This window comes from Bombina bombina, chromosome 6, assembly GCF_027579735.1.
Source record: "Bombina bombina isolate aBomBom1 chromosome 6, aBomBom1.pri, whole genome shotgun sequence".
NCBI lineage: Eukaryota > Metazoa > Chordata > Amphibia > Anura > Bombinatoridae > Bombina > Bombina bombina.
This window is the reverse complement of record NC_069504.1, coordinates 47748336-47770708: the sequence shown is the minus strand read 5'-3', so window position 1 is coordinate 47770708 and position 22373 is coordinate 47748336. Positions and strand designations below refer to the sequence as shown.

The 22373-nt window shown below is 34.4% G+C and overlaps 1 protein-coding gene across 1 annotated transcript in view; it reads right to left on the bottom strand.

Annotated features, from left to right (window-relative positions):
• Nucleotides 1-22373, bottom strand: part of PLXNA4 (plexin A4) — a 1088215-nt gene that overhangs the window by 334754 nt on the left and 731088 nt on the right. The window contains exon 6 of the mRNA XM_053716394.1: nt 4124-4247. Coding sequence (XP_053572369.1) covers nt 4124-4247 — 124 coding nt within the window. The remainder of the gene's footprint in view (nt 1-4123; nt 4248-22373) is intronic.

Here is a 22373-nt window from a genome sequence, read left to right as displayed (position 1 = left end):
GTGAGGTTGGGGGCTAAGAGGGGATCCTACACAGCAGCATATGTAAATATGCTATAAAAAAAATACAAATTCAAAGATACCTTTTTATTTTAGTACTGGCAGACTTTCTGACAGTGCTTAAGATGGCGGGGACAATTGTGGGGTGGGGGAGGGAAGGGAGCTGTTTGGGAGGGATCAGGGGGTGGGATGTGTCAGGTGGGATGCTGATCTCTACAATAAAGCTAAAATTAACTCTGCAACCTCCCTACAAGCTACCTAATTAACTCCTTCACTGATGGGCATAATACACGTGTGGTACACAGTGGCATTTAGCAGCCTTCTAATTACCAAAAAGCAACGCCAAAGCCATATATGGCTGCTATATCTGAACAATGGTATCCCAAAGGAGAATTTACAACCATTGGTGCCATAATTGCACAAGCTGTTTGTAAATAATTTCAGTGAGAAACCTAAAATTGTGGAAAATTTTCTGTTTTTTTTAATTTGATCGCATTTGGCGGTGAAATTATGGCATGAAATATACCAAAATTGGCCTAGATCAATACTTGGGGTTGTCTACTACACTACACTAAAGCTAGAATTAATCCTAGAAGCTCATTACATGCTCCTTAATTAAACCCTTCACTGCTGGGCATAATACAAGTGTGGTGCACAGTGGCACTTAGCGGCCTTCTAATTACCAAAAAGCAATGCCAAAGCCATATATGTCTGCTATTTCTGAACAAAGGGGATCCCAGAGAAGCATTTACAACCATTTATGCCATAATTTCACAAGTTGTTTGTAAATAATTTCAGTGAGAAACCTAAAGTTTGTGAAAAAATTTGTGAAAAAAGTGAACGATTTTTTTTATTTGATCGCATTTGGCAGTGAAAGGGTGGCATGAAATATACCAAAATGTGCCTAGATTAATACTAAAAATATATATATATAAATATATGTCAAGGGATATTCAGGGATTCCTGAAAGATATCAGTGTTCCAATGTAACTCGCGCTAATTTTGAAAAAAAGTGGTTTGGAAATAGCAAAGTGCTACTTGTACTTATTGCCCTATAACTTGCAAAAAAAGCAAAGAACATGTAAACATTGGGTATTTCTAAACTCAGGACAAAATTTAGAAACTATTTTGCATGGGTGTTTTTTGGTGGTCACAAAACACAAACACAGCAAAAATGTAAAAATAGCCTTGGTCCCAAACGTACAGAAAATGGAAAAGTGCTGTGGTCATTAAGGGGTTAAGGACTTCAGATTTCACAACCAGTTTATTTTCTCCCAACAATCTTAAATGGATCGCGCTTTAAAAAAAAAAAACTAACACTTATCGCTCACTTGCTAACTCAATACTGAGTTAGACCAACAGCGCTATAGACGAAGGTAGTTATGAATATTTAACATTTAATTGTTCTTCACATAGAATATAATCATCTTTTTTATGTTTTTATATATATATATATATATATATATATATATATATATATATATATATATATATATATATATATATATATATACAGGTAGCCCTCAGTTTACACCAGGGTTAGGTTCCAGACGGAATGGTTGTAAATCGAAACCGTTGTAAATTGAAACCCAGTTTATAATGTAAGTCAATGGGAAGTGAGGGAGTTAGGTTCCAGGCCCCTCTCAAAATTGTCATAAGTAACACCTAATACATTATTTTTAAAGCTTTGAAATGAAGACTTTAAATGCTAAACAGCATTATAAACCTAATAAAATAATCACACAACACAGAATATATAATTAAACTAAGTTAAATGAATAAAAACATTTGCTAAACAGCATTATAAACCTAACAAAATAATCACACAACACAGACTTCACTTGCATTTTTCTGCAAACAGTTCTTTCTATGCATTTCAATTTGGACTGATTTATAGACTTGTTCCTTTGAAATCTGCTCAATAGCTCAGGTCTGGTTAAAATGATTAATTTCAGCTATCTTAGCTTTGCTGCAACACACGCGAACAGCTCCACCTACTGGCTATTTTAATAAATGCACTGCTTCTCAATGCTTTTCAATAGCAGTCACATGACTGGAAAAAAAGGTTGTTATTCTGAAACGGTGTAAATTGAACCGTTGTAAAACGAGGGCCACCTGTATATATATATATATATATATATATATATATATATATATATATATATATATATATATATATACAAGAAGCAATCAGGGGAAAAAGGGGGAAAATCCACTGATTGCAGAAAGAATACACGTTTAGAACTCTCATTTCCCCACTACGACAAGAAGAAATTATTTAAGTGTGTACATAGTGCTTGGTGTAACAGTAGTTCACAAACATACCGTTAAAACAATCAATCTTTATTGGTTAATTATTTTAAACTTTGGTAATTTAAAAACAACGTTCTATGACCATGAGACCTAGAAAGATCAACAGCTAAAACGCTGGCCCAATATATTGCTGATACTTATCTATATATCTATGTGAACATACAGATACACATATAGATATTTATATATAGATAGATAGATAGATAGATAGATAGATAGATAGATAGATATATACTGTATATATATAAAAAAGAAAATTTTCTTCTATAAGAAGAACATAGGAATTTAAAGTATTAATAACTACCTTTGGGTGTAACGCACATGAACTATTTTTTTTTCTCCTGTCAGGTTTTGCACTAAACAACCCAACAAAAGTTATATTAGGGTGAATAATGTATTTGTTTAAATAAAATATTCAAAAAATATTATTACTAAATAATTATTATATAGGTTCTTAAAAAAATATAATAAATTATTATAATATTTAAATATATTTTATAATAATTATTAATAATTAAAAATAATATTTTTTGAATATTTTATGATATATATATATATATATATATACATTATGTACTTTAATATAACTCCTGTCGGGTTTACCTTGTTGTCTTTGTCATATTCCATACCTTTTAACATTTATAAAAACACATTTTTGGAATATTTATATTAATAATTTTTATCAGATTGCTAACAATAGTGCTCCACTTGTAATCTAGCCATATTTGTTTAACCTTACTAAAGGCAATGCATGAATGCCACCAATCAGCAGCTAGCTCCCAGTAGTACATTGCTGCTCCTGAATATACCTAGGTATGCTCTTAAAAAAAGAATACAAAGAAAACAAAATAATTTTGAGAATTAAAGTAAATAGGAAACTCTCTTAAACTTGCATGCTCTATTTATTCCTTGGAAGTTTGATTTTGACATTCACGACTTATAGCATTGTTTCTCAACCGTGGTCCTCGAGAACCCCTAACAAGACAGATTTTTATTATAGCTGAACCAGTGCACAGGTGACAAAATCAGTTGATGGGTAAGAGCAGATTAGTAACCATGGTTACTGATCAGCTGATTAATTCACATGTGCACTGGTTCTGCTATAATGAAAACCTGGCCTGTTGGGGGTACTTGAGGACCGCAGTTGAGAAACACTGGCTTAGAGTACTCTCTCTCCTTATTCCTGGTCAGAGGTCAATGACTTTGAATAGGAACTGCTGTCTTAAAATGTATGGTTTTAACTATTTAAAGGGACAGTCAAGTAAAAAAAAATGATTTAAATAGGACATGTAATTTTAAACAACTTTCCAATTTACTTGTATCACCAATTTTGCTTTGTTCTCTTGGTATTCTTAGTTGAAAGCTAAACATAGGAGGTTCATATGCTTTCTTAGACATTGAAGGCCTCTCTAATCTGAAAGCATTTTGACCTCTAGAGGGCATTGGTTCATGTGTTTCATATAGATAACATTGAGCTCATGCACGTGAAGCTCCTGGGAGTGAGCACTGATTGGCTAAAATGCAAGTCTGTCAAAAGAACTGAAATAAGGGGTCAGTCTGCAGAGTCTTAGATACAAGGAAATTACAGAGGTAAAAAGTGTATTAATATAACTGTGCTGATTATGCAAAACTGGGTGATGGGTAATAAAGGGATTATCTACCTTTTTAAACAACAAAACTTCTGATGTTGACTGTCCCTTTAAGAAATGGAGGTGCTGCATAAAATTGAGGATATAGTCTTCAGCGCCTCTGTAAAATGTTATAGTTAGAGAAATAAAAATATAAACTGTGTACGGCAATAAGCGACACTTACCAGAACATTATACTGTGACACAGAAATGTTGTTTGGATGCACTGTTAACTTCACACACTGCTGTATCACTGATGCAAATCTTCTGGGCTCATGTGAGCGATCGCACCGCTCCTTCCTGGTACACCTGCAAGCAAAGAACGTGCGTATTTAACCATGTGACCAATGATAAACACACCATGCTATATACTGGGCATCTTTAGAAATCAGGTTATCTATTTATTTTATGAAAAATCCACCAAAATGATGGTTCACACTTTAAGATGCAACATAGGCTTTCTAAATGAACCATAAATAAAACAAAAAAATGTTCAATACTATTTAAAAAAAAATAAGTAATATAAAACTGTACATTTAAAGGTCAACCTTGCAAACCAAAAATTTAAATAAAAATATCTTGAGCTGATTTTACAAAACAGTGTAGGGAGAACAAACTCCAGTTAATCCTTTAGATACCAAAAATGGGCTACAACAATATTGTTGAAGTACATCTATGACAGATGACTAAAAACATATAAAGTAAATATAGGGACATATTACTCAAAATGTATACAAAAGCTGTTAAACATGTCCAAATTATGTTTTGTGTGGGAAAAACGCTAAGTAAAAGCTGTTTAGATATTAAAGTCTACTTGTTTTTTTCTATTGTTTAAAAAGACAGATAATGTTTTTACCACCCATTCTCCAGTTTTGCATAACCAACATTTTTATATTAATATACTTGATAGCCTCTAAATCACTGCCTGTTTCTAAGCCCCTGCAAGCTGCCTATCTCAGTGCATTTTATTAGCTTTTCACAGCGAGACAGTACTAGTTCGTGTGTGCCATATAGTGCTCACTCCCGTAGACTTATGTATGAACCATTACTATTTGGCTAAAATGCAAGTTTGTAAATAGCACAGTTTGTAAATAGCACTGAGATAAGGGTGCAATCTGCAGTGGCTTAGATACAAGGTATAAAAAAGAGGTAAAAAGTATATTAATATAACTATGTTGGTTGTGCAAAACTGGAGAATGGGTTATAAAGGGATTTTAAACAATAACTATTTTCAAGTAGAGTGTCCCTTTGAGGTGGAACTAACAGCATATTCTGGGTAGTATATATTTTGGTCCTGGGACTGTGTTGCTCATTGGCTCATAATGAAAACTCCCTTATAAAAATGTGACTGAATCAGCACAGTAACAGCATCCCCCCCATTTTGTAGCACTCTTTTTTTGTTGGAACAGAAAATGAAAACTGAGCACCATGAACCTTTACAAATACAAGAATCATTTAATTAAATTTCTTATAAGCTAAAACATTTCTCAGTGAACATTAAATCTGCATTTTATAAATATGCAGCATATAGTAGTGGTAAATCTCAGAGGCCCTACATTGCTCTGCACTGGGTTAAGTGTATAAAACCCTGGCAAACGGAGGCAGATACCGATCTTGTAGCAAGGGAGCTATTAGCCGTGAAAACAAAACTACTCTCATCAGATCGTTCAAAGAGGAAAGGGAGCTGTGCACTGCAGAGACACCCACTGAAAAACTACCAATCAGATATGATTTAATTAGCAGAAAGTCGGAGGAATATATTACTGGGATATGCCTTCTTAAATGTAGAATTCATTAAGAATCCCAAGTCAATTAATCTATGCTAATGGTATTTTTTGTGGGCTTTTTTTGTAAGTTTTTCCCACACAATTATTGCTTGCAGAAATAGGAACAAATCTATTATAACTGCATGAGGTACCATCACTTATAGGGCTGCCAGCTGTGCTTCATAAAAATACCGGATGACCTATAGGTGATTGGATATGGGACGTAGCTGGGTTCACACAATGGGGGAGACTTATCAAGAAGCCAATGCTGCTTGCTCCGCACGATATTCCTGGCTTACCAGAAACATAAGTTAAGAAGCAGCGTACGTTGTCGGCATTTAGTGATGTTGGGCGGACATGGTTCGCTATAGCGAATCATGTCCGTCTGACATTTGTTAAATCTACCCCATTGTCTCCACAAAAGCTCAACCTTAGGCCCCACCCTTGATCCAACCACATATATTTTTCACAACTAAGCAGTCATTTTATCCCCTTGATTACTAGTAACACATGTAAAGAGCAGTGATGTGACCCCCTTGGCTGCTAGAGGTACACAATGATTGAATACCCCTATGGTTGCCTGTAACACATTATTGTTGAAAAGAGAAAAAGTGATGTCACTACTAAGAGGTATATATCGGGGAAGGGCTTGTAATGATGCTTGATTGGCCTTATAGAATATAATAAGAGCCCATAGGTGCTGTGCATAAACGAACACTGAATTAATTACAACTGGAGATTGTTGTAAGGATAGATACAAATAGCACTATGTATTCATAGTATCAGAAATATTGGTAAGTAACAGTAGTCTATCAGTGGTTTATAAATGGAACCAGTGAAACTGACAGTCACTGTCCGTTAATTATAATTCGTGTGCAGCCTAACCTAACAAAATCTGAGTATACACGCGTGTCAGCTCAGATATCATACATTACCAGTCTTATTCTATATTGAGAACATTAAAAGTGAAGGGTCCCATATGCCCTTGCCCCTACTTATGCAATTAAATCGGCCAATTGTCTCCACAATCAATGGCCAAGTAACAGGCAGTCATATGAGCTGATCCTTATAATATGTGAATTCAACCTATAGACAACCTCAATAGATTATATCATCCTGTTACTCAGTTGACTGGATCTACATAATATTCTTACTTGTTCTGCACATTAGACAAGATTTGTTTGATCCATAGCCATTTACTAGATTGTAATATATACCATTTTAAATTGGTGAGACTGTAATCCACCTTGTGACAGACTTAAAGGGACATGACACCCACATTTTTTCTTTCATGAATTAGAAAGAGAATGCAATTTTAAACATCTTTCTAATTTACTTATATTATATAATTTGTTTTATTCTCTTGATATTATTTGCTGAAAAGCATATCTAGATATGCTCAGCAGCTGCTGATTGGTTGCTGCACATAGAAGCCTCGTGTGATTGGCTCACCATGTGCATTGCTTTTTCATCAACTAAGGATATCTAAAAAATGAAGCAAAATAAATAAAATTGTAATGTTGTTTAAATTTCTATTCTCTATCTGAATCATGAAAGAAAGATTTTGGGTTTAGTGGCCCTTTAACACATCTGAGTATTGTCTTTGATAATCAGTAGTGACATGATAGGAGGCACCCTGAGTAGTTCTCCTAAGTGATATTGCAATACAACTCTTTCAGGCCCATTTATCAAGCTCCGTATGGAGCTTGAAGGGCCGTGTTTCTGGCGAGTCTTCAGACTCGCCAGAAACACAAGTTATGAAGCAGCGGTCTAAAGACCGCTGCTTCATAACCCTGTCCGCCTGCTCTGAGCAGGCGGACAGGAACCGCCGGAAATCAACCCGATCGAATACGATCGGGTTGATTGACAGCTCCCTGCTGGCGGCCGATTGGCCGCGAGTCAGCAGGGGGCGGCGTTGCACCAGCAGCTCTTGTGAGCTGCTGGTGCAATGTTAAATGTGGAGAGCGTATTGCTCTCCGCATTTAGCGAGGTCTTGCGGACCTGATCCGCAGTGTCGGATCAGGTCCGCAAGCCCTTTGATAAATGGGCCCCATAGACTACTACAATACATCGTGTCAACCAGATGAATAGCTCACAGAGCTCTTTATATAAGCCACCTTATATCTACAAGTGATTTTAAAGCACTCATTTTTAAAGTATACCTATTAAAGTTGAATTTTAACTATTTTTTTATGTGACCTTTACACATCATGATAATATACCAAGGGGAATAGAGTGCTATTGGTCTATCTTTCCTTACAACAATCTCCAGTTGTAATTACTTCAGTGCCTGTAACACATATAATAGAAATTGCACAGTGTAACTTCTTTTTGAGACATATTTCTAATGCATAAAAGCCTAGAAGGCTCTTTACATTTAGCTGACAGGGGTCTTTAAAAATACTGGACATATAAGTGTCCAGTATTTTTGCAATCTACCCCTGAAGTTTTAGGTCTGCCTGAAACTTAACTTAAAGCAGCAGCGGTCTTACATCTGAGGTGGAGGACAGCCCCCTGCTAACGGCCGATTGGCCGCAAATCTGCAGGGGGCGGCATTGCACAATCATTTCACCAGCACACTAAAGTCACCTACATTAACTTGTATATTTTTCTTATGTCATATTTTAACCCTTTGGCTCCCTCTCTTTCAGTAAAGGTAAAACGTACGGAGATGGGCATAATGTTTTACATAAACCCATATATGAGGACCCTACGTTATCTAAAGGACAATGCTTAATTGTGTGCTGGAGTTAAAGGGACATAATACTCACCTGCTAAATCACTTGAAGGTGATGCAGCATACCTGTAAAAAGCTGACAAGACCTGAGCATCTCTATGTAAAAAAGGAAGATATTTTACATCGCAATTTCTTCAGCTCACCAGAGTAAGTGCTCTGTAAACAGTTATACTTCAGCTGCTGTCCAGTTGCAAGTTGAAAGAAAAAACACAATTGCCAATCAGAAGCTCATGCTTTGCTTTGCTGTGATCTCATGGGATTTTATAGTAAACTTCCTTAAACTGAATAGGAAAATAACGTGACTGTGCCTGCACATGCAAGTTGCTCTCTCCCTTACAAGCCCTGGGACAAGCATTCTAATTGGCTGTTTAAAGTCTCTTTACAGTGGGGTTTGAATACTTAGGAAATTTTGAGGTAAAGATCTTCCTATTTAACATAGAGCTGTTCAGGTGATGTTTTCTACTCAGCTTTTTACAGCTATGCTGCAGCACTTTCAACATTTGGGTATCATATCCCTTTAAATAGTTAGGCTACACGCCTCTCTGTTGGCAGCAAAGTAAAGTCTAAACTCAGAAATAGCGATACAACATGTCTTCAGCAGTAAAGGATATCTGTTATTAAAATTTAGCTCCCTACCATAACAGTATATTCAGGTAGGCTCAGGAGCTGCAAGTATATTTAACATAGTTGCAAACATTGTAGCAAACACTGCTGCCAAATAGTGCTAAAGACACATGCACACGTCAGAGCACACTTCAGTACACCCTCGTCTAAGTTTCAGCACATGAGACCAAGAGATAGATGTCATTTTAAAGGCACATTAAGGTTAAATTTAAACTCTTATAATTCAGATAGAATATGCTATTTTAACCAACTTTCCAATTCACTTGGTATCCTTTGTCAAAAAAGCAGCAATGCACTACTGGGAGCTAGTGAAGACATCGGGTCACATATGTGTATCCACTAATCAGTAGTTTCTGGGCCTAGTGGGTATCCTTTACTACAAAGGTTACCAAAAGAACAAAAAAAAACTAGATTATAGAAATAGATAAAAAAAATCATGTGCTCTGTCTGAATCATGAAAGAAAAAAATGTGTTTCATGTCCCTTTAAATATCTTTCCAATTTACTTCTATTATCAAATTTCCCTTTAAAGGGCCACAAAGGTTCAAACTAAAACTTTCACAGCTCAGATAAAGCAAGCAGTTTTCATTTTACTACTATGTTTGAATTTGCTATGTTCTATTGGTGGCCTTAGTTGAAAAGCGTTACCTATATAGGCTCAGGAGATGCAATGCACTACTGGCAGCTAGCTGGTGATTGGTGGTTGCACATGTATGCCTCTTGTCATTGGTTCACCCGATGTGTTTAGATACCTCCATGTAGGGCATTGCTGCTCCTTCTACAAACGATACCAAGAGAATGAAGCACATTAGTCTAAAGAAGTAACTTGGAAAGTTGTTTAAAGGGACAGTAAACACCAGAATTTTTGTTGTTTAAAAGATAGATAATCCCTTTATTACCCATTCCTCAATTCTGCATAACCAACACAGGTATAATAATACACTTTTTACCTCTGTGATTAACTTGTATCTATGCCTCTGCAAACTGCCCCCTTATTTCAGTTCTTTTGACAGACTTGCATTTTTAGCCAATCATTGCTGACTCTAAGGAGCTTCACGTGCCTGAGCTCAATGTTATCTATATGAAACACATGAACTAACGCCTTCTAGTGGTGAAAAACTGTCAAAATGCTTTCAGATTAGAGGTAGTCTTCAAGGTCTAAGAAATTAGCACATGAACCTCCTAGATTTAGCTTTCAACTAAGAATACCAAGAGAACAAAGCAAAATTGGTAATAAAAGTAAATTGGAAAGTTGTTTAAAATGACATGCCCTATTTAAATCCTGAAAAAAAAAATTTTTTTTTACTTTACTGTCCCTTTAAAATGATATGTTCTATATGAATTATGAAATAAAAATGTGGTGTTTCATGTCTATATAATTATTTTGAAATCATCAGGCATATAGGTATCCTAATCAATTGCAAATTATTATTCTCACTGTAAGCTCCAGAAATATAGTGACGTCCCCAGGTGGGTTATTCTTTATAAAGTTTGCTAGAGACCTCATAGACACAGAGGAGAGCTGGCTTTTCACCTAAGCTTTATTAAATCTATCCCGGACGGGATTCACAAACTGTTAGTCTGACAATGATCAGCGGCTGACCAGAGGGGGCACTGACAGATCATTTGTAGCGGCTCACTGTCAGCCTGTGTACTGAATGTCAGATTCACATCAGCGGCAGGTGGGGACTTAGCTCTCAGTAAAGCTCTTTAGCAGAGACAGGGAATAAAGAGGGCTAAAAGATCTCTGATTTGTATTGCCCTTGTTTTATACACAAAGAAAAGAGAATCACTAAAAGCAAAGTGCATAGGAATGTGCAAGCGGAGCTCATGTAACCTTAGCTAAACAAACCGGAAGTCACTTTGTGTAGTTGTAATGATTCTTAAAGGGACTTCCCCCATACCGTAGCTACAACGCCGTAACATAAAACTAATAACTAAAGTGCTAAAAAGTGCACTAACACCCATAAACTACCTATTAACCGCTAAACCAATGCCCTCCCGCATCGCAAACAGTATAATAAAAAATGGAACCCCTAATCTGCCGCTCCAGACACCGCCGCCACCTACATCATATTTATGAACCCCTAATCTGCTGCCCCCAACATCGCCAACACCTACATTATATTTATTAACCCCTAATCTGCCACCCCCAATGTCGCCGCAACCTACCTACACTTTTTAACCCCTAATATGCTGCCCCCAACATCTCCGCCACTATAATAAACATATTAACCCCTTAACCGCCACACTCCCGCCTCGCAAACATTAGTTAAATATTATTAACCCCTAATCTGCCGTCCCTAACATCGCCGCCACCTACCTACATTTATTAACCCCTAATCTGCCGCCCACCAACGTCACCGCCACTATATTAAAGTTATTAACCCCTAAACCTGTCTAACCCTAAACCTAACACCCACTAACTTAAATATAATTACAATAAATCTATTTATATATTGATAGTTTAGTTTAGGCTAGAGCTTTTTTTATTTTGGGGGGCTTTTTTATTTTAATAGGGCTATTAGATTAGGTGTAATTAGTTTAAATATCTGTAATTTGCTTATTATTTTCTGTAATTTAGTGTTGTTGTTTTTTTGTACTTTAGCTAAATTAATTTAATTTAGGTAATTGTATTTAATTTAGTTAATTTATTTAATTATAGTGTAGTGTTAGGTGTTAGTGTAATTTAGGTTAGGTTTTATTTTACAGGTAAATTTGTCTTTATTTTTGCCAGGTAGTTATTAAATAGTTAATAACTATTTAATAACTATTCTACCTAGTTAAAATAAATACAAACTTGCCTGTAAAATAAAAATAAACCCTAAACTAGATACAATGTAACTATTAGTTATATTGTAGCTAGCTTAGGGTTTATTTTATAGGTAAGTATTTAGCTTTAAATAGGAATAATTTAGTTAATGATAGTAATATTTATTTAGATTTATTGTAATTATATTTAAGTTAGGGGGTGTTAGGGTTAAACTTAGGTTTAGGGGTTAATAACTTTATATAGTGGCGGCGACGTTGGGGATGGCAGATAAGGGGTTAATAAATGTAGGTAGGTTGCGGCGACATTGGGGGCGGCAGATTAGGGGTTAATAAATATAATGTATGTGTCGGCGATGTTGGGGGCAAAAGATTAGGGGTTCATAACTATAATGTAGGTGGCGGCGGTGTCCGGAGCGGCAGATTAGGGGTTAATAATATAATGTAGGGGGCGGCGATGTCGGGTGCGGCAGATTAGGGGTTAATAAATGTAAGATTAGGGGTGTTTAGACTCAGGGTTCATCTTAGGGTGTTAGGTGTAAGCATATATTTTATTTCCCCATAGGAATTAAAGGGGCTGCGTTAGGGAGCTGTACGCCCAGCTCACCGCTGACTTAAGCAGCGCGCTGGTATTGGAGTGCGGTAATGAGCAAAATTTTGCTCAACGCTCACTACTTGTCTTTTAACAACGGGTTTCTGAAAAATCTTAATACCAGCGCTGCAGGTAAGTGAGTGGTAAGTGAGTGGTGAGACAAAACTGCACGGTAGTACCGCATAGCCTCTAACGCAAAACTTGTAATCTAGGCCTTTGTTTACAAACACACAAATCAACAACAAAATATAGACAATAAATCGATGTAACTACAGCTTCAATGAACAACTCTATTTACTCATCTATTGATTTCAGTTACTGCAAATAAGACAAGTAATAAAGCATTCATATTCTCACAAACCCTTCTTAAAGGAACAGTAAATGCTAACAACTGTTCAGCAGATTTTAACCAAGCTTTATTTAAACACTTAAAGGGATAGGAAAGTCAAAATTAAACCTGCAAGAATCAGATAGAGCATGTAGTTTTAAGACACTTGTTCTGTTTTCAAATGTGCTTTGTTCTCTTGGTATCCCTTGTTGAAAATGAATACACACATATCCTACACTAGTGGTGATTGGTGCCTGCATACATTTGTTTGTTGTTATTGGCTAACTAGATGTGTTCAGCTAGATGCCAGTAGTGTAATGCTATTATTATTATTATCAGTTATTTGTAGAGCACCAACAGATGCCACAGCGCTATAAATATAGGCGGTATACAAGGAAGCAATTATAGGGATCAAATGGGTAGATGGCCCTGCCTAGAGTCGCACTGTTGTAGTCAGCCCTTGTGAAGGTGATCTGCAAGCAGTTGGGCTCTTAGGCTTACATTCTAAAAGGGTTCATGGCAGATAGCAATAGAGGAGAGGAACTGGTATAAGGAAAGGTTAGTGTAGGCTGTATGCATCCCTGAATAGTAGAGTCTTTATGGAGTGCTGGAAGCTTTCAAATCTAGGGGAGGCTCTTTTGGAGAGAGGCAGAGAGTTCCACAAGATAGGGGCCAGAGTCTGGAGAAGTCCTGTAAACGGGAATGTGAGAAGGTAACAAGAGAGGAGAGTAAGAGGTCGTGAGCAGAATGAAGGGGACGGGAGGTAGAGTATCTAGAGACAAGGTCTGAGATATAGGGGGGAGCAGTGCAGTTGAGGGCTTTGTATGTCAGAGTGAGAATTTTGTGTTTAATCCTGGAGGCAAGAGGAAGCCAGTGAAGGGATTAGCAGAGAGGTGCGGCAGATGAAGAGCGACGTGTAAGGAAGATGAGCCTGGCAGAGGCATTCATTATGGATTATAAAGGAGCTAGGCGGCAGCTAGGTAGACCAGAGAAGACAGAGTCGCAGTAGTCAAGGCGGGAAAGGATGAGAGAGTGGATTAAAATCTTAGTTGTGTCTTGTGTAAGGAAATGTCTAATTTTAGAGATGTTTTTAAGGTGGAAGCAGCAGGATTTAGCCAAGGACTGAATGTGAGGAGTGAAGGAAAGAAAAGATCTGAGTCAAATGTGACCCCGAGACATTGGGCATGCGGTGTAGGGGTAATGATGGAGTTGTCGACAGTTATAGAGAGATGGGGTCGAGATTTTAGAAGAAGGTGGTGGGGAATAAGGAAAACAGTTTTGGAGAGATTTAACTTAAGGTAGTGAGAGGACATCCATGAAGAGATGTGAGAAAGACAGTTAGTGACACGGGTTAGCAAGGAAGGAGATAAGTCTGGAGCAGAGAAGTAGATTTGAGTGTCATCGGCATACAAATGATATTGAAGCCCATGGGACTTTATTAGGGAACCTAATGATGACGTGTAGATTGAGAAGAGAAGGGGGCCGAAGACAGAATGCTATTCCTTCAGCAAAGGATAACAAGATAATGAAGCAATATTGATATAAAAGGTAAATTTGAAAGATGTTAAAAATTGTATGTATGTATATATATATAAAATTATGAAAGAGAAGTTTGGGGTTTCCTGTCCCTTTAATATATCTGGATTGCTAGTGTTATTGAAAATTACCTTTTATTATTGCTCTGTGAGGCCTCTCCCAACCACACCAAATGCAGGAGGTTTTTCCCTTTTTACTACTGTGGATGGTTCAGCCAACTGGACGGTGACCACCACCCCTTATTGATGTCATTAGGCACACTCTCTCCTGCTCATGTTAATTGCATTGCTATTCGCTGGCGGGCAAAAAAAACACTCCTGCTTTTAATAACACTGGTGTTTCTGATATAAAAATATTTAAACTAAATAAATGAAACGTAAGATCTTCTGAATCATTTTTAACATTTACTGTACCTTTTAAGCTAAAAACAATATTTAAAGGGACCTTGTCCTCAAGTTTATTTTTGTCATCTATATGTGAAAGCAGCACATTGTACTGTGATTTTTCTTTTGTCCTATCTAATTTGTTTCCAAAGATCCATTGTATCTGCTGGAGTGTATTAAATTGTTTACAAATAAATCTGCAACTTTATTTTGACAACTGAAATAGCTATTTTAGCCTGTTATTTCTCCATCTATAATGAAAATGTCAATACTAAAGCCATGCTTACAGAAAAGCTATGTAAACAGCAATGTTTAGAAGAAATCACATTCCTAGTGGGGGTGGGACAGATAAATATTGAAATGTTCATTTGACATTGTACCCTCTAAATATTGGTCTCACTATCTAAATATTATAGATATAAGCCAATGAGGACTGCTCTCCCTGCAAGTTCAGCCCATTTGATTGGGTTGTGGTTTGCATTAGCAGAAACCAATTATAAAACCTAAATTTCCCATAAGATTTATACTGTACAGCTGTTATAATAAGTCATTGAAAACACATAGGGGTCAATTTATCAACGCTGTCTGCATTTATTGATGTGCAGCGGACATGATATGCTACATCATATCATGTCCGCTTGCACAATAATAAATTGACCCCATAGTGGCACGCTAATGGTAGAGCGGGTTGCAATAAGTAGTATCGCTGGGTCGCGCTAAAATTAACTTGTAACCTAAAATTACTTAACACTCCATGGTAAATCAGATCAAGTTTTAGCAAAGCCAACATCACTCTCGTGCACCCATTGCTTTCAATGGATATCGTGACCGTGCTTAATAGAGCTGATATTACAAGATGAAAATTATTAGTGCAACTTGAGAACTGAAGTAAAGTGTAAGCATTAAAAAATGTTTCAGAAGACACATGCAAAACACCATAAAATAAAGTATTATACTTATATACATTTTTTTTAACTAAAAAATATAACATTTATATTGATAAAAGGTTTTAAATGGGCTAAAAAGGGATCTGGTCTATGGCAAGGTATTTGACTGGAAAGGGCACCAATATACAGTATGTATGTATGTGTGTGTGTATTATATATATATATATATATATATATATATATATATATATATATATGTGTGTGTGTGTGTGTATTTTTTATATATATATATATATATATATATATATATATATATATATATATATATATATATATATATATATATGTGTGTGTGTATTTTTATATATATATATATATATATATAGATGTATATATATATGTGTGTGTGTGTATTTTTATATATATATATATATATATATATATATATATGTATATATATATGTGTGTGTGTGTGTATGTGTATGTATGTGTTTATATGTGTAAATGTATATTTTACAGAGATATTAAGATGTATATAGAAATATCTATTAAAAATAAAAATAATAATTTCTTCTAAGTGAAGAACATAAGAATGTGAAGTATTCCTAATGAGCCTTTGGCTTTAGCCCGGTTGATCTAGAGCAGTTTCAGGTTAGTACATGAGCAATAAAAGGAAAGGGCTTTTTTTAGTGCTCCCCATAAAAGCTTATGGGAAGAGGGAGATAGCACGATCATGATATAATGAGTTAACCCGAGAGCGCTCATTTTTTACCTTGAGCGTAGTTAGCGTGCATGAGCGATAAACAGGGTGAACAATGTCCCTTTACAATTGGTTTTCCTGTAATGGGGTTGTATTCTAGTCCATTCTGGGGAAACCAATTAGATTTATGCACAACAAAATGATTAAATGGTGCTGCGTCATAGGTGACAGAAAATATATAGTGTCCCTTTAATTGCCAGATTTAAATCTCATCACACACCCATTAGCTACAGCAAACTACATGGTCTCCTAATTTGTTTTATCACAGCGGGAACTTAGTAACAGGGTATCATATGTTCATATATTCTAAAGTCAAAATACTCATTCATTTTACAATAATGTGTCAACCACTGGGACAAGTATATTGAGACACTAATTTTAGCCTCCAAACCAAAGACTGGATCTTTTTTTCCACCCAAGCAACTAAATTAATTTGTGGAAAAAAACTGATTAAAGTCTGCTGTGTTCATCTAACAATGGAAAGCCAATACTACACCATTAAACTCCCCTATTAAGTTAATGTGATCGACATTAAAAAGGGTCTATTCAATAGACTTTTGTTGTTAACTGAGATTTTTCTCTAATTACCAAGTGCCTTAAAGCCATTCATTAGACCACATTTGTATAGCCTCTATGAAATGTAGCTTGTATTGTCTCCTAGCGGAACACACGCAGAAATCGTCAGCCTTTATTTCATATTGTTGTATGAAGGTTTCTTGTGGTGAGAACTTAGAATGTAACACTAAGACTTGCATCAGACTCCAGCGTAGTTAGAACATTAGTCCTATTTCCCGGAGACAGTAATGACTCTTACAGATATTTTTTGCTGTGATTTTTTGTACAGAACCTTCGAACACTACTGTCTACATGTTGTTTATTTCAATTGTTACATAGAAGCATAGGGCAGTAATAAACTGACTCCCCCATTTACTAATCAGTTCTGTAGCCTATTTCAGTCATCTGAGCTCCAGTAACCTAATATCTCTCTGCTTGAGTAGAGATAAATCAATGCAAAGTAATTTGACAATGATTGTTCCTCTCACACACTCAGAAACAACCTTAAACCCTGTCTTATTATGGACATGAAGACCTAGCCCGTACCATACAATACAATAAATAATATCTCAGAAGAACATTGTTTTTTCAAGCTGCCATCTAATCTTCATGTAGGTTACTAGAAAACAAAACAGCTGTTATATCTTTGGAGTCAAAAATCTACAAAAACACTAAATAATTGCCCCAAAAAGTTAGTGGAATGACTTTACTTCCCTTTGTGGACTTCATTAGCAGGAGCCTATGAAATCAGCAAATTTCCAACTTATAGCTCTATGATGTCTGCAACTTCCATTAAAGGGACAGTCTTGTCAAATGGAAACTTTCAGGATTAAGATGGGGAATGCAATTTTAAACAACTTTCTGACAAATTAAAAAAAAAGAGAGAAAATATGATGATTTTAGCATTAATTAGAAATGGATGGACAGGTTTACATGTATGTAAAAGAACACAAATTAAACATCTAGTTCAAATAAATAAATAACTCTTTCTGCGTGAGGATAAAGTCTTTGGGTTACATTTAGGAAGCAGCGGGTACTGCTTTGGAGTCCCATGGTTTCAGGCTCACCTGAAATGGAAGTTAAGAAGCAGCGGTTTTAAGTGGTTATAAGAACGCTACTCTTATATTGCATAAATATTAGTGATGCACCGAAATGAAAATTCTGGACCGAAACCGAATCCGAAAATCTGGGATGCACTTGGCCGAAAACCGAAACTATTTATTTTATTTTTTTGCATAATTAGAGCCGATAAAAAAAGCTCACACTTTTATTGAAAGTAACACACTAAAATTGGACAAAAATATCTTAAAACAATAATATGCTACACAATAATTTTACCAAGAAAAAAATGCCATTTTTGGCCAAACTTTTGGTGCATCCCTACTTAAAACAATTATAAATATCAATATACTGTATTATTCTTCATTTAGTTCTATGTAACAGATTCATATTTAACAGGTTTTTTTTTACCAATTATCCAAATAAAGTATAGTCCTAGAAAACTCATTATATGCAGAACAGTAAGTCAAGTAATAAACTTAAACAGCAGCTCTAGGCTAGCATCAAATTTGAAACATACATACATACAATAATTTTACCGAAAATAGCAGGCAAAAAACCCGAAAACCGAAATAGCCAAAAATGCCATTTTTGGCCGAAACTTTCTGCGGCCGAAATTTCGGTGCATCCCTAATAAATATGCGTTTACATGTTTTAATCTACTTGATTAAAGCACACACATATATAAATATATGTTTATATATGTGTACATATGTATTTATGTGTTTATATATGTGTACATATGTATTTATGTGTTTATATATGTGTACATATGTATTTATGTGTTTATATGTGTGTATATGTCTGTAAATACGTATATACACATATAAATACATATGTAGACATATATAAACACATATATACACATACATAGACATATTTAGACATGTAAATCTATGTATCTCAATGTTAAAGCCCTTTGCAGCCTTTTTTTTCCCTAACACCTGATATCTCATATCTTTGATCCCTTATAACTTTATTGTGCAATTTTTTTTTTTTTTTCATTTTTATTAGATAGTGTTAATATGAGTGTAACTGTACTGTGTAATGTATATTTATTAGATGGTGTTATTATGTGTGTAACTGTACTGTGTAATGTATATTTATTAGATGGTGTTATTATGAGTGTAACTGTACTGTGTAATGTATATTTATTAGATAGTGTTATTATGTGTGTAACTGTACTGTGTAATGTATATTTATTAGATGGTGTTATTATCTGTGTAACTGTACTGTGTAATGTATATTTATTAGATAGTGTTATTATGTGTTTAACTGTACTGTGTAATGTATATTTATTAGATAGTGTTATTATGTGTGTAACTGTACTATGTAATGCATATTTATTATATGGTGTTATTATGTGTATAACTGTACTATGTAATGTATATTTATTATATGGTGTTATTATGTGTGTAACTGTACTGTGTAATGTATATTTATTATATGGTATTATGAGTGTAACTGTACTGTATAATGTATATTTATTAGATAGTGTTATTATGTGTGTAACTGTACTGTGTAATGTATATTTATTATATGGTGTTATTATGTGTGTAACTGTACAGTGTAATGTATATTTATTATATGGTGTTATTATGTGTGTAACTGTATTGTGTAATGTATATTTATTAGATAGTGTTATTATGTGTGTAACTGTACTGTGTAATGTATATTTATTAGATGGTGTTATTATCTGTGTAACTGAATTGTGTAATGTATATTTATTAGATAGTGTTATTATGTGTTTAACTGTACTGTGTAATGTATATTTATTAGATAGTGTTATTATGTGTGTAACTGTACTATGTAATGTATATTTATTATATGGTGTTATTATGTGTATAACTGTACTATGTAATGTATATTTATTATATGGTGTTATTATGTGTGTAACTGTACTGTGTAATGTATATTTATTATATGGTATTATTATGAGTGTAACTGTACTGTATAATGTATATTTATTAGATAGTGTTATTATGTGTGTAACTGTACTGTGTAATGTATATTTATTATATGGTGTTATTATGTGTGTAACTGTACAGTGTAATTTATATTTATTATATGGTGTTATTATGTGTGTAACTGTACTGTGTAATGTATATTTATTATATGGTGTTATTATGTGTGTAACTGTACTATGTAATGTATATTTATTATATTGTGTTATTATGTGTGTAACTGTACTGTGTAATGTATATTTATTATATGGTGTTATTATGAGTGTAACTGTACTGTGTAATGTATATTTATTAGATAGTGTTATTATGTGTATAACTGTACTGTGTAATGTATATTTATTTATTATGTGCTGGTGGGCCCTGACCTGTCATGCCCCCACTGCACACTCTTACCCCACTGCACACAAGGGGCAGACTGAGACCAATCAAGGCCCCAGGAAAACTGTCTCACACTGACCCAAATGTTTTCAAATTTATGCAAATGAACATGGTAGCCTCCCTGCCCTAACCCCAACAGGCCCATCAACCTCCAGAGCCAGGACCCCCAACATTAAGGGCCAAAGAAAGGGCCCCCAACCTCAAGGGCCAGACCTCACACTCCATGTCCCTCACAGCGACAGACCCTCGGCAGGACCCCCACGCTCCAGGGCCCCCACTAAACCCACATTGAACTGCTTAGTTACTGATAGGGCAAATCCCTGCTGCTTACTATATATATATATATATATATATATATATATATATATATATATATATATAAACCACTGGTTTAGATCATTAAACGTGAGATGTATTTCCAGATACTGTATATAACAATGTTTTTTTTATTTAATCTTTTTGCAATAAGCCAAAAAGAGTCTGATGTGGGACCACCATCTCCTCTTTTTGGTTAATAACGCTCATCTCCTACATAGCACACAGCGTTTTAATCTACTTGATTAAAGCACACACATATATAAATATATGTTTATATATGTGTACATATGTATTTATGTGTTTATATATGTGTACATATGTATTTATGTGTTTATATATGTGTACATATGTATTTATGTGTTTATATGTGTATATATGTCTGTAAATACGTATATACACATATAAATACATATGTACACATATATAAACACATATATACACATACATAGACATATTTAGACATGTAAATCTATGTATCTCAATGTTAAAGCCCTTTGCAGCCTTTTTTTCCCCTAACACCTGATATCTCATATCTTTGATCCCTTATAACTTTATTGTGCAATTTTTTTTAAATCATTTTTATTAGATAGTGTTAATATGAGTGTAACTGTACTGTGTAATGTATATTTATTAGATGGTGTTATAATGAGTGTAACTGTACTGTGTAATGTATATTTATTAGATGGTGTTATTATGTGTGTAACTGTACTGTGTAATGTATATTTATTAGATGGTGTTATTATGAGTGTAACTGTACTGTGTAATGTATATTTATTAGATAGTGTTATTATGTGTGTAACTGTACTGTGTAATGTATATTTATTAGATGGTGTTATTATCTGTGTAACTGTACTGTGTAATGTATATTTATTAGATAGTGTTATTATGTGTGTAACTGTACTATGTAATGTATATTTATTATATGGTGTTATTATGTGTATAACTGTACTATGTAATGTATATGTATTATATGGTGTTATTATGTGTGTAACTGTACCGTGTAATGTATATTTATTATATGGTATTATTATGAGTGTAACTGTACTGTATAATGTATATTTATTAGATAGTGTTATTATGTGTGTTACTGTACTGTGTAATGTATATTTATTATATGGTGTTATTATGTGTGTAACTGTACAGTGTAATGTATATTTATTATATGGTGTTATTATGTGTGTAACTGTACTGTGTAATGTATATTTATTAGATAGTGTTATTATGTGTGTAACTGTACTGTGTAATGTATATTTATTAGATGGTGTTATTATCTGTGTAACTGTACTGTGTAATGTATATTTATTAGATAGTGTTATTATGTGTTTAACTGTACTGTGTAATGTATATTTATTAGATAGTGTTATTATGTGTGTAACTGTACTATGTAATGTATATTTATTATATGGTGTTATTATGTGTATAACTGTACTATGTAATGTATATTTATTATATGGTGTTATTATGTGTGTAACTGTACTGTGTAATGTATATTTATTATATGGTATTATTATGAGTGTAACTGTACTGTATAATGTATATTTATTAGATAGTGTTATTATGTGTGTAACTGTACTGTGTAATATATATTTATTATATGGTGTTATTATGTGTGTAACTGTACAGTGTAATGTATATTTATTATATGGTGTTATTATGTGTGTAACTGTACTGTGTAATGTATATTTATTATATGGTGTTATTATGTGTGTAACTGTACTATGTAATGTATATTTATTATATGGTGTTATTATGTGTGTAACTGTACTGTGTAATGTATATT